The sequence below is a fragment of the Podarcis bocagei genome (assembly GCF_964188305.1).
Source record: "Podarcis bocagei genome assembly, chromosome: 5".
Classification (NCBI taxonomy): Eukaryota; Metazoa; Chordata; class Lepidosauria; order Squamata; family Lacertidae; genus Podarcis; species Podarcis bocagei.
In genome coordinates, this window is record NC_138129.1 from 16125180 (window position 1) to 16143239 (window position 18060).

At 41.1% G+C, this 18060-nt stretch overlaps 1 protein-coding gene across 3 annotated transcripts; it reads right to left on the bottom strand.

Moving 5' to 3' along the window:
* Positions 1-482: 482 nt before the first annotated feature.
* On the bottom strand, positions 483-18027 carry RAE1 (ribonucleic acid export 1). 3 transcript variants are annotated; one of them, XM_081196572.1, is made up of 13 exons: positions 17886-18026; positions 15560-15656; positions 14774-14878; positions 13159-13251; positions 12767-12853; positions 12041-12127; positions 11252-11323; positions 10913-11020; positions 9923-10029; positions 9728-9803; positions 7646-7840; positions 7328-7413; positions 483-2703 (listed from the first exon to the last, which is right to left on the bottom strand). In XM_081196572.1, coding segments are annotated over exons 2-13 (1107 nt in total). In that variant the 5' UTR covers positions 15650-15656; positions 17886-18026; the 3' UTR covers positions 483-2702. The 3 variants fall into 3 exon arrangements, with proteins under 3 accessions (XP_081052698.1, XP_081052696.1, XP_081052697.1); XM_081196570.1 differs by lacking the exon at positions 483-2703 and adding an exon at positions 4868-4886 and having other exon boundaries at positions 17886-18027; XM_081196571.1 differs by lacking the exon at positions 483-2703 and having other exon boundaries at positions 5935-7413.
* Between the last annotated feature and the right edge of the window lie 33 nt (positions 18028-18060).

Sequence of the window (18060 nt, forward strand, 5' to 3'; positions counted from 1 at the left end):
CAACAATGTATTAAAAAAATAAACTTTAAATAGCTTAACAGTGCAATCTTATGTCCACTCCAAAGCAAGCCCCATTGAGTTCAATGGGTCTTACTCCCAGGTAAATGAACATAGGGTTGCAGCCCAAAAGTCTCTTTTATGCAATATTTAAAGATAACGAGAATCCAAGCTGGTATTTGTGCACATCTTAAGATTATGTATCTATAAATGCTAGATCAAATATCCTGTAACTTTTCCATCAAGCAATTCACTGGATTCCAATATATTGTCTTATAATATTTTGTGTTACTGGGTAGGCCATTTTGGCAAACACATTTGGGTGATGTTATAACGTGCCTTATTTTTTTGTCTTTGGAAGAAAGGTGGGATGTAATTTCATTAAATTCTCTAAGAGGAGATAAACTGGTAAAGAGTTCATTGCAATGCACTCTCTTCTCTCCCCACAACCACTGGGGGAGAAAGCACAGAATTAACGTAAGATAGCCATCTTGCACATTTTATTTTGCTATAAATTCAAGTGACATGACGGACTGCTTTTTCTAGCAGATATAGTCTTAAACCAATAACCCAGGGATCACAGTTATTCCTAGTTGCATATTATATCCACACCACAGGTCAGATTTATACAAGAAAGTCACATAAATTCAAGTTTTACTGCTTGCGACCAGTCCTGTGATCCATTTCTTTTTGTCATCAAGATTACAATGTGTGGCATATTACATGGGGTGGAGGGTGGGGTGTGTGTGTGCTGGTGGGCCAGATTTTTTTATAAATGAAGGTTGTTACTTCTCGTCAATGGAAGTCATAAATTTGACTACTTTCAATCTGGATTAAGACTGGATTCTTACATACGTCAAAAGATTGAGAATACTCATTTGGAGTGCAAGATCACTGGAAAATGTGCTTCGAGCATTAATGTGCTAGTGGAAAAAACTTTTCAAAAGGTCTCAAAATTAGGTCTGATTCACACCAATAGCCGAAGAGCTGGTAAAACTGCAGTGGACTGTTTCATTTCAGACTGAGAGCACATGGCTGAACATATCTTCATGAAAGAATAGAAAAATCAAGCACATAGGGAACCAGCATATCAGAGATAAGGCTGGATTCTGATGCACAGAACTTATGGTGATGATTAAGGGAAGGACATTTGGTAATGATCCACTATCTACAATCTGTCATGGTACAGTCCACTTACCACCTCATAAAGCCCTTGTAGATCATATAAATGCATTAGAAGGCAGGGCTTATGCAGAGTTGGTGGTAGAGGACCTCAGCTAACCCTTGGACAGCGCAGGAATATTACCATAAATACAACCTAGAACATGTACAATGGATCACAAAGATTGGTCCAATTGTACACCACCCACTTAAATGTGGCTAGCTGCAGAAGGCCTTTGAACATCCAGCCCAGATTAACTAGGAATACTATTTTGAATGAAAGAGCAAGGGAGCATGAACAAAATTCTTTTCCCCTTTCTCCTTGCAATAAGCCAATGTATGGTAAGAAGCAAGGCCTGAATGATGAAGGGAAGGGAACGCCAGAGGCTTTTCCTTAGGCATAAACTAAACCAATGCACATTAGAAAAAGCTAGGATTCAGCTTCGGTGTCTTTTGTCATGGCCGATTCTTATTGTGACTGGCGTAGAGGGTGGTCGCACACAGCAGACCTTAAGGCAGAGCAGTGAAGATGCAGGAATGTATTGCAACAGAAAATGATTATTTTTGGCGAAGGGAGGGGTAGGGGAAGAGGAAGACACAAGGGATGGCAAGCCTCCAGGCATTCTGCAAGTAGGGAGACTTCTTCAGATTAACCAGCTTGCTGAGGATGAGCTGCTTTCTTACAGCATCCCCTCCCCCTTCATGCAGGGTGCTTGCTGGAACCATTGAGCCTCACCATCACATGAAAAGTTCGTTATGCAATACAGATGTTTCTACGTGCACATTGCAGGGGAACAGCAGTAGTCCTGGGCAGACCATTCTTCATCTCTTTAACATACTGTATTTACATCTCACATTTTTCCCATCAAGAAACGCAAGGTGATGCACATGACGTTCTCAATCAGTCTCCTATTCATGCACGCACAGACCAGAACGGGACCATCATGCACCCTCAGACTATGTCAGGGATAAGGCTGCTTTTACACCTTTACTGATCATGGAAGGAAGCCCCTTGCTAAGCCTCCAATGAATTTTTCAAGGTGCCTGGGAAACTACAGAGCTAGGGAAACGAACTGGAGACTGTTTTGTTCTTGGCAAGGATGGAGAAGGCAGATGATACAATTTTGCACCTGTTGTTCAGCTATGTGAGCCTTTGGGTGCATATTTTTAAGCTACAGGTGATTGTCTGCCTGTTAATGTTCTATAGCTCAGTTTAAAGCGTCTGCTAGTAGTATCATGTGCCATTACTATGCAATCCTATGCAAGTTGACTCAAAAATATGCCCTTGTAGAAGTGGGTAGAAACGCTGACATAGGTCAACCCATAGGAGGAGAGTTTAAGGAGAACCAGAGGCAGTTCCCACAGAACAAAAAACATATCGATAAAAAGGTTTAGGAGGAGAAGAAAAATAAAAACCCAGCAGTATAGTTTAAGCATTTTGGCTGCTACAGGTAAGATGGCACAAGGAAGAAGCCCAACTGGCAAGCAAGGCTAGCTAACTTCTGGATAGAGAGACACCTTCCTCAGTTGAAGTTCCTGTGGTACCTTCAAAACAAAAAAAGAACAAGAGGACTCATAAGGGTGCTTATTTATAAAACTCAACTCCAGCCCTTCAAAGAGCTTAGATTACAAAGAGAATAGGGAGGCACTCCAGAGGCTAATTCATTCAACCTTGTTCCACTAGTGTCCAAGCAAACACTCAAGGAGCATGACAGCCCTGAAGAGTTGTGTATGGATAAGATTTCTACTGAAAGGAGACAGCGGGGAAAGAACATTTTACAGCATAAATCCTAGCACAAAGGTGAACAACAGTGCCACTGTTTTGGTTTTTTAAAGGAAGCACTAACAAGCCTGTAGGGCTTAGAAATAACTTTGCAGACAGACTGAGCCACACCATGCTCCTAATTCAAACACTTTGGTTTAACAGGATGGCAATAGGGGCTGGCAGTTCCTACCTTCCCTTACTCACTTTCCTTCTCTGCTTCTGGCTATGCCAGGGATGCTACATGAACTTATTGTTTATTTGCTGCATTTAGAACCTTAACAACTCAATACATATAAGTTTCATAAAATACATTTCATTTATTTTACAAAATAAATAAATTTATTAGCCACAGGCTAATCTTCCCTACTGTATAGGGACTGACTCCTATATGTTTGATTCTTTAGGATATTTCTTATTTTAGTGGTTTTCATGCTGTGTTTGGGAAAATTCTACAGCTCTTTTTGAAGCCAGTTCCTTAAGAAGATGCACAACAGAGAACAACTTTCCTGAAATATAGGTTGACATTTCAAGTGATCTTCTCCATGAAATCTGGAGTTCCATTGGAATGATAGGAGTATTGATTGATGTGGGGGGCAATGTTGACGTTCAATAGGCCTGGGCAGTATCCTGCATGAACTCAGCACGCACTGCAGAATAAATTCCAGAATCTCTTACAGCAAGGTGGAGATGTTGCTAAATAGCTGAGAACTAGTAGCTGCGCTCAGAAATTTGGTTTTGGGACAACATGGAAGTATCATAAATAAGCAATGTATTCTCTACCCATTTGCTAAAACACAAATGCTATAATTTTTTTAAAAAACAGCAATATAGACCCTTCAATATAGCTTAAGAACCTTATTTAGTTATAAATCAAGCTTTCAGTGATAACTATTTTTTATATGAAATATCTGGTGTGCAAATGGGAAACTTGATTTAAAACTTCAATTTAAATCAGTCCACTCCTAGTTTTATCACTTTCATCTCAAAATAACTATGAAGGCTACAGGAAGAATCCACTCTCATTTTCTGCCTCATCCATAAAGCCAAGACACTTATTTTCAGAAAGCTACGTCAGCTAATGCACAAAATGCTCTAACAGTATACGTAAAAAGGCAATCAAACTCTGCTTAACTCTGGACTTGCCCTCAAATTGTTCTCCTCACACACAAAGCACAGAAATGTAATGCAAGTGATACTCCCTGCAGGTGCATCAAAAAGTAAACAGAATATAGATTCCTGAATGAGGGCATTTCTGAAGGAATGTGCTCATATAATCAACTAAAACTCATACGAAAATAGCAGCCTGCTACCTTGTTATAAAGGTCTTTGGGGAACCAAGTTTATCATTTCAGCTCTATCGGGTTCCTATGCTATACTCATAACTTGCTCCCAAGGATAAAAACAAAAAGGGTGGTAATAAGAAAGGAAGATCTGGATCTGTTCCAAGTTCCCCTTTCAGTATGGATTTGCAGAGTGGTTGTAAATAAGTTGCTTTATCAGGCACAGACCTGGGTTTCACATACACAAAAAGGAAGTAAAGGACTGATTCATATCTGAATGTCAATATAAATCACCACGCGAGTGCCCCATGAGAAAACAGCAACCATCTCACCAAATGCAGTCAGTCTAGCAAATAAGCATGATGCTTAAAACTGCATAATACAAACATAACGCTAAGCTTTCTTGCAAAAGCGAGCCAGAATTACAGAGTAAAAACCAGTTTGCTCCTGAAACTTCACCAACCATTTTGGAAGGAATATCAATGCTGCATGTGTCGATCGTGGGGTTTCACTAAATTGCCACGCCACTCACTAAAAAAGGGAAATATATACTATGCTCAATTTACTACACAGATAAGCAGGCGATAGCTCAAGTGAAGCCAGGGAATATTTGCTCTGCACAGGTCACACACGTACACACACCGTTGTTACCTGCTAGGGCTTCTGACCTCCACAAGATTTAACTGCAAAATGAAAGATGTTGCTTTTATAATCAGAAAGAATAAGCATTAAGTCTGCAATAGTCCATTTGCAGTTCAGCAGCACACGAACGCTAAAAAAACAAAACACACACCCAGCCCTACCAAAGAAGGCATGAACTGCTAGCAGCTAAAAGTTAACTGTACATGACAACTAGAAGCAGCACAAGAGGTGCTTGCCTTGAGGAAAAGATTGAGCTGATAGTCAAAGTAATGAATTTGGCATTGGAAGCTTTTAATTCTGTATCAGTTTCACCTCTTGAGATGTTCATTGCTATCTTATTTACTGGCTATTCAAAGTACTGTAGTTGCATCCAAAGTACTGGGTGTATACCACACTGCCATTGTAAATACAGCTATACATAAGCAACATGCATTTCCAAGGCCTTCAGAGCAAACAATTCTGGGCTGGTTATACAAAATGCAGGGTATAATCTTGTCGTATGGATGCTGGTTCCCCAGGACCTTCACATATAGAATTGGCAGACACGTGATACATGGCCCTATAGGAAACTATTGCCAGTATTTGAAGAAGCCCATGTTGAGGTTAAGAACCTTTTAAGCAAGGTATTGGTCAAATGGTTTTCATGCATCCTTGCATTTTGTGGAAAGTGGCCCTTTTGATCAGAGATTCCATAGAACCTATTTTTTGTCCTTGAATTCAGGCTATCTGTACCATAATGGAACCATCGTAGCACATGCATAGAGCATGTGCTTTAAGGTCCTGGGTTCAACTCAACTGGCTCTCCATTTAAAAGGACCTCTGGTAGAAGGACTCAGAAAAGCCTTTCTGTTGCAAAGCCCTGAGAGACACTGCCAGCCAGAATAGGGAATACTGGGCTAGGCGGCCAAATAGCTCAACAGCTCCGTATGTTCCTAACCGTGAAAAAGGAGCTACTCACATTCAGCTGCCAAACAAAAAACTATTGAAAAAGAACAGGCCTTTCACTTGCGTATCAGTGAGAGTTGGCCACTGAATTCTTTAGCTCAGCAGCAGACATTAATTTGTGAACAATACAAAACAAGAGACTGGTTGAGATTCCATGAAATCATTTAATAAGAGTGGTTTTAAATATTTTGCCTCTGATCCCTCAGTTCACCAGCGCTGACAACTGAAGTACTTACATAAGGTTTTGTTCAAATTCAAAACAGTTTTATTTCAATCATAGCGCGTTTTACAACATATGTGCTTACAGAAAAAATTCTGACAGAAGCATATTTGTATACAAATTCAGCCCCCCTCTCTTCCATTCATTATAAAACGGAAATCGGCATCAAGCTTTTTGTAAGAAAATCCTTTGACGTTTTGAACAGCAGATTCCCCAATGTGAATAAGCCTGGACTAGATGCACATTACATAAGCCTCTGCACCATTTCTACTTAGTTGTGTTCCGATGAGGTTTGCCCGCCTAACGCTATGCAATATTAGTGGAGTTAGGAATGCTTTCTCTACTTGGAAATAGCTGCATCTGCAACTTTTTTAAGACACAGATTAGGGCACAGAAGTGGTCCTATTATGTGGCACGTGTATATGAAACTGTTCTTTTAGCTATGATAAGGCCCTTTCTTTTTCTTGCTACTGCAGACATGGGCACAGAGCAATGCAGAGACATTGTATTGTTCGCCCGCTATCTTGCATCCAATGACCAGGCAAGAGTTCATGGAATCACAGGCACAACAGTATTTCTACATGACACAGAGTCCCTGGGTCTGTAGTCACCTTCTCAACTATTGCATACAAGAGAGGGCTTGTGCTACGCAACTCTAGCCCCCTAGTGAGTTGCCCACATCTCAAAACCACAACCTAGGCACAGTTTGCAGGGAAATCAGAACGGAATTATTCCTAGAATGCATCAAAACTTAATTTGGGTTTATTCTGGGATATTATTTTTTTTGCCTTCAGTACATAGCCTGCATACATGAGTAGAAAAATATGTCTAAGACCAAAAAAGGGTACACATTGGCAGCAGATTAATATTAAATTTACAATTCTATGAAAAAGAAAACCTCAGAAGAATCTAAAATCACAAAAACTGACTTTCCCCAACACTCATTAGCCCCCAATTCTCAATCCAGTAAGAAAAAAAGGTTTGCTGAGAATTATTGCAAAGCACACTTTTTCTGTAGTATTCATAAAATATTGGCAAGTACTTAGGATGCAACAACTGTTTCTTGGTCCAGTGCAGGGATTTTGCTACTATTAAGAAAACTGGCAAGTCTTCATGCAAATGTCAGGCATTCCTGGGCAGCATGGAACACACTAGTCAAAGGGTACTTTTCCAGCCCATAAGAATGTACGTTGGTAATCGTCACAGAGACCCCTGCTAAGGGTTACCAATCCAAGACAGACAACTGGAAAGAGATCAATGGGGAGGGGGCACGTGGCGAGAAAGCAGTGCTACAAGGATGGTCTGAATTATACTCACTACTTCTTATTTCTGGGTTTTAACTCTTCGGCAGCATTGCGCAGAAATATATAGTTCTTCTTTTGCGGATTATAGAATTCATGCCCCTGCAAACATGGTTAAATACAGTTGTATTACACAGCAGTAACAAATTAAACCTTAACCAATAATTTTATTTAACATCTTACAAGTAAGTGGGCCTCTGGCTGCATTCGGATATTGTGCCACAATACTAGGTGTATTTCCTTCTCTTTCTAGATATTTCAGTTTAACTGAGATGCCGAATTTCTCCAACAACATCTATTAAAAGATGCTCTCTTTACGTTTCAGCCAACTCACCTTTGACCAATCGTAACTAGACGCATATGCAAATATATTGCCGTTGTGGTTGAAGGAGCAAGCAGATATTGGCTGGTCCAGCTGTTCTGAGGTTTTTAGCTTCGTCCGTGCATCTTTATCCCAAAAGCTGAATCTGCCATCAGATCCTACCGTTGCAAGGGTGCCGTGGGCAGGGTGAAAGGCGATCCCATTAACCTTCAAAGTAATCATTTAAAATTAAATTTAAGCATTTTCACGCCACTCTCTGGAAAACATTTCGAGTGACTTACACGGTATCAGTTTGCGCTCTCGGGCTTATAACCTAAGAGACATGATAGCAAAAGAGGGATGAGGAAGGAAGAGGAAAATTTTCACATTCAAGCACCAGTTTCAAAAGTGAACAAAAGTTTGATCGGTTTGAAAGTTAACAGCTGAACCAACACACTTTGGAAAGGAAGCAAATGATGTATTTTTTAAAAAAGTTATCGCAAGCTTTTTAGTCATTTCAGACCAAAACAACAAAGTTCATTCATGTAAAAAAAAAAGTCTATTACTTGACAGTTTCCAATACTTCCCCAAAACACTTTATCACCCTTCCCTCACCTCCCAGTTTTATTTTATTTTTATATAAATATTTATTAGGATTTTACAAATTATAACACATATCAATACACACAAACACAAACAAAAATAAAATAAAATAAAAGAACAAGTATAGTTTCAATACCTTATTTTCTTAAAACTTATTTCACCGACCTCCTCATACCTCCCCTTTCTGCATTCCCATTTCAAAAATTTAGTTCAGCAAATCCTCACCCTTAATCTTGTCTAATTCTCATCATTACTTTTCTTTCAACTTAATCTTTACAGCTGTACTCCTTTTAATTTTAAAAACCACATCATTCTAAGACTCATAAATTTTACAGTATTTCTTAAGATAATTCTTAAATTTCTTCCAATCTTCTTCCGCCGTCTCTTTTCCCTGGTCTCGGATTCTGCCAGTCATTTCTGCTAGTCCCATGTAGTCTACCACCTTCATCTGCCTTTCTTCCAAGGTGGGTCACCTCCCAGTTTTATACCACTGAAGCAAACCAGACACTACAACTAGCTCTGCTCACAAAGGCAATGGTCACGGGGAAGGACTGGAGGAGGAAAGGAGATGAACTGTTGTTCTTCGGTCCTTCCTCACCCACCCCACTACACTAAGCACAAGGTGGAGTCTAAACTGCTTTTTTAAAGCTGGCCCTACCGGCTGTTATCCCCAACATCCACAGCCTCCAGGCCCAGAAAGAGGGGCAAGGCATGCTTCCCTCTTTCCAAGCCAGAAGCTCTCCCACTGCCTATGCTACAGAATCTGGCTCCTTGTTTCGACAAAGGTGGGGAGAACTACCAGAAACAAGTTTTCCCTCCACTGACATCTGCTAGAGCTGCATAAGATGAATACTGGTCTCTGTTCCCATGGCGTCTGCCAAAAGTGACTAGGACACCCAGTTTTAGGGGTGGGGGGCAGGTTTTGGGCCCAACACTGCCACGTGCAACTTTAAGTTTCCCCCCACGGAAACAAAAGGTGTGTGTGTCATTAGATCTTATGGTAGAAAATCAAGATATACACTCAAGGGATATCCTTGGCCTGGTAATCCCAGTAATTTTTTTTTTGGGGGGGAAGGGGTTTTACCCCTCCAAAATGTTTCCCAAACCGGGTCCCTAGTTGCTTTGTCTATAGCTCTAAGTCCCAGTTACTAAACATGCTAAAGCGGAACAAAATGTTAGGAGAGAATATTGGAAACTGGCTATTTTATAGAGAATTATCTGACCATCTGTCCCAAGGGCACAGGGAAATGACATTTTCTTCACTCAAGAACGTATTTTACTGGAATAAAAAAAAAATCGGGTTGAAAATGTAGCAGGCACAAATTCTTCAGCGACTCACATTCTGATTGTTACAGATGTCAGTTTTCTGCCTTTAGACAGAAGCAAAATTTCTCTTTAGGGACAAAATGTCAAAGAACGAAGACTCCAGATTTGACATCCTATCTATACTTGGTCTGGATAACTTTCAGCAGCCCTGGAGGATCCTTATTGGATGTCGTGCGAAATACTTACAGCATAGATATCCTGAGGTGCAGATGTGTTTGTGCCATTGGAACGATGACATTTGAAGGTGAAGTTGTCTTTGGCACTGGAAGAAAAAAAAGCATTTGTCATTTCACATTGCACGCAACAGATTGCCTACTTCTACAAGCCCATGTTCCATGCAAGCCTAAGTGGGCAGTTTGCAGCCCATTTCAAGATACTTACGGATTTGGTGGGTTAATATAATGAATGGCTACTCTTCCTTCGATGCTTCCTAGGGCAAACCCTGTTGGCTTGTTCACTTTGTCTTTAAAGATAGCAACACAGCGATGCTAAATGGGGGATAGAGGTTGGGTTTTATGGCACCATCTTATACATGTCTACTCCAAAGAAAATCCCACTAAGGTCAATTGGACTTATTCCCACATAAGTGTACATAGGATTGCAACTTCGGCCAGCTATCAAACAAGCCTAAAGCGTTAGCAGGGACAATGCAACATGAAAGCTACTGATTAGTTAAGAGCACACAGAGCATTTACTTATTAGGAGAACTCTAACAGATTTTGCCTAAGAATTGTGTATGATTCAAATCCCAATGGGAAGAACAGGTCCAAATATTCAAGGACCTTTGGGAAGTAGTTATTTCTCAGACGTCAATTTCTGGCTGCACTCAAAGGAGGAGGGCCAAGTTTCAAGTAACTCACTTTGGGTTTCTCAAACGGTAGCCCACCATGCCATAAGACAAACCTTTTCCAAAACTGAAGAAATTTTCAAAGTGATTTGCATTATGGCATGGAGGTCTGCATGCCAAAGAAAAGAGTGTTTTACAATTCCATATGTGTAAGCTCAAGTTCTCTTAAACACTTGAAATAGCATTTTTGAATTCTAGATTATCAAATTTAAATTCCTTGCAATAAGATATATGCTGGCAAAGTCATTTTGGGGGGTTCTTCTAAGAAGCTATTCTTCCAACCAGTTTTGATTCTTATCCCTCTCAAAAGAACAGCTAAGAATAAAATTTAAGATACCAGTAGTGTTAATGAGAGCTATTTATGTAAACAAATTATAGAATTTGGCCCATGATGCTAAAAAAAAAATCTATCACATATATAGAACTGCTAGAAATACCATTTTTAAAAGTATTGATTTAGGCACAACTTAAAGAAGGCCAACTTCCTATAAATCAAGACGAGTTAACTCAAATTTAATTATTACCTGATGCTTAAGTGGAGAGTCTATTCTTCTAAATTCAGAAGGCTGATTCTCTAACTGATAAACTATTAAGCCTCTCTCTGCAGTAGCTACGACAGCCATGGGGTATACCTGAAACAAGATAAATTAAAGTAAAAAGTAGAAAATAAAACTTTTAAATTATCATCTGAATCAAAATTTACATAAAGTCAAAAGGAACAGTAAAAGCACTTGCCTAAAATGATAACGGCAACATTTAATACAAACTCAGCCTGTTAATTACTGTGGTAGAAAGACAGCTAAACAAATGGCAAACGACGGCATGTTTTCATGCAAACACAAGCCAAAAGATCTCTTACTTACTACATCAGCACAGTAGCACCGCTCAGGCAACTGCAGGGTCATCATTGGCGTGGGTGATCGGGTGTCCCAGAACTAAAAAAATGAAAAACATCAACAATCCCACGCATAAGGTATTATACAGGCTATCTTAGCAAAACAAGACTATGCCGTCTCCATGTCCTTAACTAAGACTGGTTCTGGAAAGCCTGTGTATTGCAAGTCAATACAACAATGAATGGGGTGAGGGGCTTTGGTTCAAAGACGGTCTCAAGGATGAACTGAGTGTATGGGGTTTGTCCCAATCTTTGAAAGCTGAAATAATAGTAACTTTGCTCAAAGCATTTCAGTGTGCTTTTACACACTGAAGTCATATTAATACTAGATACTACTATATAAACAAGCACTGTATAGCTGGCTAAGGACTTTGGGCATTTCACATGCATTCTTTATCATTCTTAGAGCAACCTTTTAAGGGAGGAACTGGGATTACTCCTATGATGCAAACTAGGGCACCAAAGGACCTTTAACAGTCATTTATTGAGGGAGCTCATGGCCTTGCGGGATTACAATCAGGAGCTTCCAGTTCATACCTGACACCCTCAAGCAGAAATGTTAGGCACACTTATTTGGAAGAAAGGCCCACTGAATGCAGCAGGGTTTGCTTCTAAGTAAACATGCATACAATTGTACTGCATACAATAATGCTACAAACAAAACACGGAACTCACTATTTTCTGCATAATACATGCTATGAAAACATTTTCAAATATGTAGAGCAGCATTAATGCAATCAAAATATCCACATCTTACCTTCAGAGTTTTATCCCAGCTTCCAGTCATCACACAGCTATAATTTGGTGCTTTAATCCAATGGACAGTCTTTACAGGAGCTTCATGCTAAAGGACAAGAAGGTTTTAAAAGATGTCTAGAATAAGGCTCATTCATGCATTTTAGGGTGGGTGGAGACATAACTGGAATGAAGACCGCTGCTTTTTCTTCTTTTGCAAAGCAAGCCTGGTCTCGCCTTGTACCTTCTCTTTTGATGGACATAGTTAGCAATGCAAAGCAAACACTAATCACATTGTTAGCCACCCTGAGCTATTATTAATATTATTATTATCATCATCATTCTTGCACTTCCCCCCATTTCACACAGGCATGGGAGGATAGAGCAAAGTTCTGCCTTTTGCAAAACTTAGGGCATATAAAGGGTACTGCAGAGCTTTTCTCTCCTATCTTCTTACAAGCTCTGTTTGAAGGATCTATGGATGAAATTGATAGGTGAACCTGGAGTGTACTAAGAATTAAATATATACCCCTGTATCCATGGGAAATAGGTTGTGTAGGCTTGGTCCACTTTTTAGTTTAGCCCACCCACTACAGCTTTCTATTAAGGTAATGCAGACCATGCGTAAGAAAGCTTCTCCATTCTGATGAAGATGAATTAAAACTCTTGACATTTATCTGAATGGAACTTCATTTAAATACACTTCTATTCAGCTTTTCTATAAAAGACTATGAAAAAAAAATCATACCTGTGCAATTTGTATTGCCTGGTTGCTGTTGAGATCCCACATTTTGGCAGTTTTATCACAAGATGCTGTAAACACTTTACTCCCATCCTATATAATGACAAGAGAAGGTGTGGGTGGGAAATACAAATTCCATAGTATTTTATCTGTTTCTAAAATACATGTCCAAGTGTGACAGCATATCAAGGGCATAGATCTCCTGATATTGTAGAAAAGAACATTAGAATTTTCAGGACAGGATCATGCCATTTAGTGGATGCAGGTTATTCTAAAGAGGTTTTTCCATCCAACTCTTCCGTCCTTCTCCACTGAAGGAGAAGCTATATAGCCTTCAGATTTCCCAAAGAAACATTACAGATCTTTAAGAATATTTATTGTGCAATAAAAGGACGTACGTCACTCCAGCAAACGTCTAGCACAGGTCCTGTGTGCATTTGCTGTGCTTTTGGAATTGTCTGCCCGTTATCCTGGACTTCCCAACAACGAACCTGAAGTAAAGAGACAGAATAATTTTAAAGTAAGATTCATTTGTACACCACTCTTAATGTACAGCTGTTCACATTGTTTCCCTTAAAACTGTCAGGAGCTCGTCCTACACTTGAGTAGGACCCTGGTAGAGACACATGCCCAACTGGCATGTTCTCTCCCTCCTGTTCGTTTGTTCGGGAGCTTCAAGCTTTCTTCAGCCTGAACATCACAGCGACCGATGCCAACAGACACTGGCACACTTAGGGATCTGCAGAGTCTTTGCAGCTTGCGTAACAGACCTCAGCAACTCAGCATTTTGGCTAATCTACTTATTTACATATAAACACACATAGAGCACTACACCATGGCTCCCTCTCTTTCTAGCATCAGATAGTAAAGAGAAAGAACAAAGGACAATAGTCCCACTTCACGGAACACAGTAACACCAACATCCTGTCTCCATCACTTCCCATTCAAAACATAGACCATCATGTGATAGACAACAATCCTATGACTGCAATCATGGAGCAGGAATTCTAACAAAAACAACCCTGAAATCTTGTGAGTGTTCCATTTTACATCAAGACAATGGAGGTAGTGAGATTGCAGCCATCTGGTGAACCCTTTTCCTTAGGTTTTTAATTAAGGCTTTTGATTTCCACCTTAGCCACTGGGCTGCAATGTTTCTCAACATTACTCTAAATATTATTGTGGGTTTTTCAGGTGTTTTGAAAACACTAGGCCAAAGAACCTCCTGGTGAACTGATGCTGCTTTATGAAAGCATCAATAAATCTGTTGCTTTTAAGGTGCCACAGGACTTTTATTTTTGCTACAATAGATGCAAACCTAATCCTATGAATGCTTACTCCCAGGAATAAGTACCACTGTTCAAAAAAGCTGATTAAGTATGAATAAGACTGCAGTATAGCATGACTATTATTTTAGAATTTGCCTGCTAAAACAACTTCATTCGCAACAGATGCACCAACCAAAGCAGGATACCTTGAGGCCGCAATGCAATATCCACTTACTTGGAAGTAAGACCCAGTGAACTCCATGGGACTTACTTCTGAGCAGACATGTATAACATTGTACCATTAGAAAAGAGTGAACAATTAATGCACACAAGGATGTTATGTCAACATCTGTGTGTCCAGAGAAATGCAAGCTAAGATGCTACTCCTACCTCTATTTTTCATCAAAATTGTTAATGTTTTTAACAATTAAATTATTTTGTAATGTTTTATGGGAAGTGATTCATATACAAAATAAATCATCATTAGTCTCTATTCCAATAACAGGAGATGTTCCTTGTTAACAGGAGGCAACCGATATTTTTTAAAAACAACATTTAAATTGTTAATGCTTTTTATAGTCTGTCAGTATATTGCAACAGACTTGTCTCAAAGAGTGGTACACAGTTGCTTTAAACATTAAGATTATCACATTTTGTCTGCAAGAAGCAGCTGCCCATATTCAGTATGAATAGTGCAGGCAAAGTGCATGGTATGCCCCAATACCTACTTTCATTTGTTACTTACATCATTTGCCCATGATCCTGCAATGAGGAAATTCCCCGGCAATGTTGGTGGGCTGAAAGCTAAACAGCCTATGCTGTCATCAGGTGGTGAAGTAACTTCAATATCCTGGAACAGAAATCAAAGTTAGAAGTAATATATCTGCCTGGAGACATGTCTAAGAGAATATCATTACACTGCTCCCACTGGAGGATTTATTTCCAATTTATTTCACTCCCGATACCATGTGCTATCTTGAACATCAAGTCCCCAGCTCAACGGGTATTCTATTAACAGGCAAACACCCATATATGTACATCCATCAATTAAACTTAACCTCTTCCAACTGAACAAGCTAGCTTACAGGCTTGCTCTTAAAATCCTATTCCTCTTATATATACAGCAGCATATATAACCACAGGGGGTGCACGAAAAGGGGACTGCAGAATATGGGGAGAGGAGGTCTATGTGCAAGGAAGAGTTGAGAAAGAGAGGACGGAAGACAAATCTGAGTGAATGTGAAAACGGTGGGCACAAGGTGGGGTTGCAAAAAAGGAGGGACAGGTGACACGGGAATGGGGGTGAAGATGAAAGTGGGATTATGAAAAGGCTGCAGAATAATGGCTTCATAACTGGATGGAAGGGGGAAAGGGTGCGTAGTAGGTGCAATGTGTAGGAGGAGGAAGATGCAGAAGGTTGCCATTGGAGTGGTCTTTATGAGGGAAGGAGTTTGCACGAAAAAGGGAGGTGGCATGGATAAGGGGGTCAGGTGAAGGTGAAAACAAAGAGATGCAAAGTGGGGCTATATACCTTCATAGGGTTGTGATTATCTGTAGCTGTGCTGCCAAACATGCTGGTACCTCCAGTTCCAAACCCTGATGTTGACCCAAACAAACTCATCTTGCCCCTGTAAAAATAATTGAAAATAATTTAAATAGAAGCATTTTCTATGCGGACTATGCAACAATCATCATCCGCATAATACGACCACTTTTCATTCATTTTTTTACAAAAATAAATTTATGCCCTGAATCACACAAATACAGTGGCATAGAAGCAAATCTGAAGGATCACCTTCTCTCTCATGACTTATCCAAAGTCCTCATCTGGGATTCTCCCTCCAGACCCATCATCTGAAGTTAGGCAGATGGTGACTAGGGAGAAGACCTTCTACAGTGAAACCTTGGTTCCCGAATGGCTCTGTTCTCGAACATTTCGGTTCCCGAACACTGAAAACTCGCAAGTAAATGCTCCAGTTTTTGAAAGCCGAACGTCCGACACGGCTTCTGCTTGAGTGCAGGAAGCTCTTGCAACCAATCAGAAGCTGTGCCTTGGTTGTCAAATGTTTTGGAAGCCAAATGGGCTTCCGGAATGGATTACGTTCAACAACCGAGGTTTGACTGTATCCTTCCTGAGGATTATATAGTAGTTGTTGACATGGCTTCTGCTGGATTTTACTGGTGCTACTTCTGTGACTTATATTGTTTTATGCAGTGTTTTATTGTCTGTTTTAATTTTGTATACTGTACACTGTCCTGGGAGCCTTGCACTGAAGGGTGGTCTATAAATAAATACCACTGAATTAAGTGGGATTTACAGCACAACCATACGCATGCTTACTGAAAAGCAGGTCCCACTTTATTCGATGAGATCTTACTTGTTCTTTAAGTAAATGTGGTTAGGACTGAATCCTTCATTCAATATTCAGATAACACACTGCTCTTTATGCCCCAGAAAGGAGAACTATCACAATGTAAGTGGGGGCGCACTTTGTTCTCTACCTTAATGCTGGTTCACATTGTGGAAAATTCAAAATTTTACGTAGCGCAAGCAGTGTAAAAAGGTGCATCTCCAGGAAAAGCATATGGATACTCTGCACATATTCCCAACTAAAAAGGGTAATGAAGCATTCATGCTTTCACTGCTGTACATTGTACAAGACACATCCCTGTAGCAATGATAAAGATCACTGTTTCAAGGTGACATCCCAACAGTGTAGGGCATATCTATGCTGTGCCTTGGGCAACTGCATAGTTTTTTTCTCCAGAGTTCTCTGTAGTGGTTACAACATGGGTAGGCAACCTAAGGCCCAGGGGCCGGATCCATCCCAGTCTGGCCCGTGGACGGTCCGGGAATCAGTGAATAGAATGTGTGCTTTTATTTAAAATGCATCGCTGGGTTATTTGTGTGGCTTAGGAGTTCGTTCATTCCCCCCCCCCCTTCAAAATATAGTCTGGCCCCCCACAAGGTCTGAGGGACTGTGGACCGGCCCCGCTGAAAAGGTCTGCTGACCCCTGGGTTACAACAACCCTGGACGGCAGGGGCCACTGCTGGTATCCCCATAGGACCATTAGCAAGGTCGAGGCTAATAGAATCAGTGAGCCGTGGAGTTGGAGGGGACCCCAAGGGTCATTTAGTCCAACCCCCTGCAATGCAAGAACCTCAACTAAAGCATCCATGACGGGCGGCCATCCATCTGCCCTTTTCTCTGCCTGTCTTTCTTTCTTTCTTTCCTCCAGCGCCGAGGGCCTTCTGGCATTTCCCTCATTGCGAGAAGCAAAACTACAGGGAACCAGGCAGAGGGCCTTCTCGGTAGTGGCGCCTTCCCATCAGATGTCAAAGCGATGAACAACTACCTGACATTCAGAAGACATCTTAAGGCAGCCCTGTTCTGGGAAGTTTTTAATGTGTGACATTTTAGCGTATTTTTGAGCTCTGTGGAAGCTGCCCAGAGTGGCTGGGGAGACCCAGCCAGATGGGCGGGGTACAAATAAATAATAATAATAATAATAATAATAATAATAATAATAATTTCTGAACTGCCTTGAAGAATAAAGTCCTGCTCCGACAGCACGTGGGGCGGAAGTCCTTCCATTCAAGCAGCTCTACTGCGCTGCTTGAAAGGGCGGGCTACCTGCCCCCCCATACCATAGCTGGGGAAGGACCCCCATGACGCCGCCAACCGAGGGAAGGGCCGTGGCTGAAGGGGACCGAGCGGGCGCGGAGAAAGCCGGGAGAGGGAACCAGGGAGAGAAGCGCGAAGTGCCACGGCTCCAGCGGGAGGGCCTGGCGAGCCACGAGGCCGGCCCCGGACGCCACACGCGGGCCTGGTCAGGCGCAGGGAAGGGGAGCGTACCTCAGACGGGCCGGGGCCGACCGTCCTACTTCCCCGCGCGACCCTCTCCTCTTTCTCCAGCCGGAGCGCCAAGGGAGACCCCGGAGCCGCGGCAACAGAACGCAGGCCCCTCCACGCTGCGCATGCGTCACCGTAGAACTGAACTCGTAGGCGCTAGCGTCAGTTCACGGGTTAA

Excerpts from the sequence above, each read along its gene's own strand:
- RAE1 (XM_081196570.1), bottom strand. The coding sequence starts at position 15,649 with ATGAGTTTGTTTGGGTCAACATCAGGGTTTGGAACTGGAGGTACCAGC. Across the intron at positions 11,324-12,040 it reads GCTGGGATAAAACTCTGAAG|TTCTGGGACACCCGATCACC; the intron begins GTAAGATGTGGA and ends TCATTTTTTTAG. Across the intron at positions 9,804-9,922 it reads TATATTAACCCACCAAATCC|TGCCAAAGACAACTTCACCT; the intron begins GTAAGTATCTTG and ends TTTTTCTTCCAG.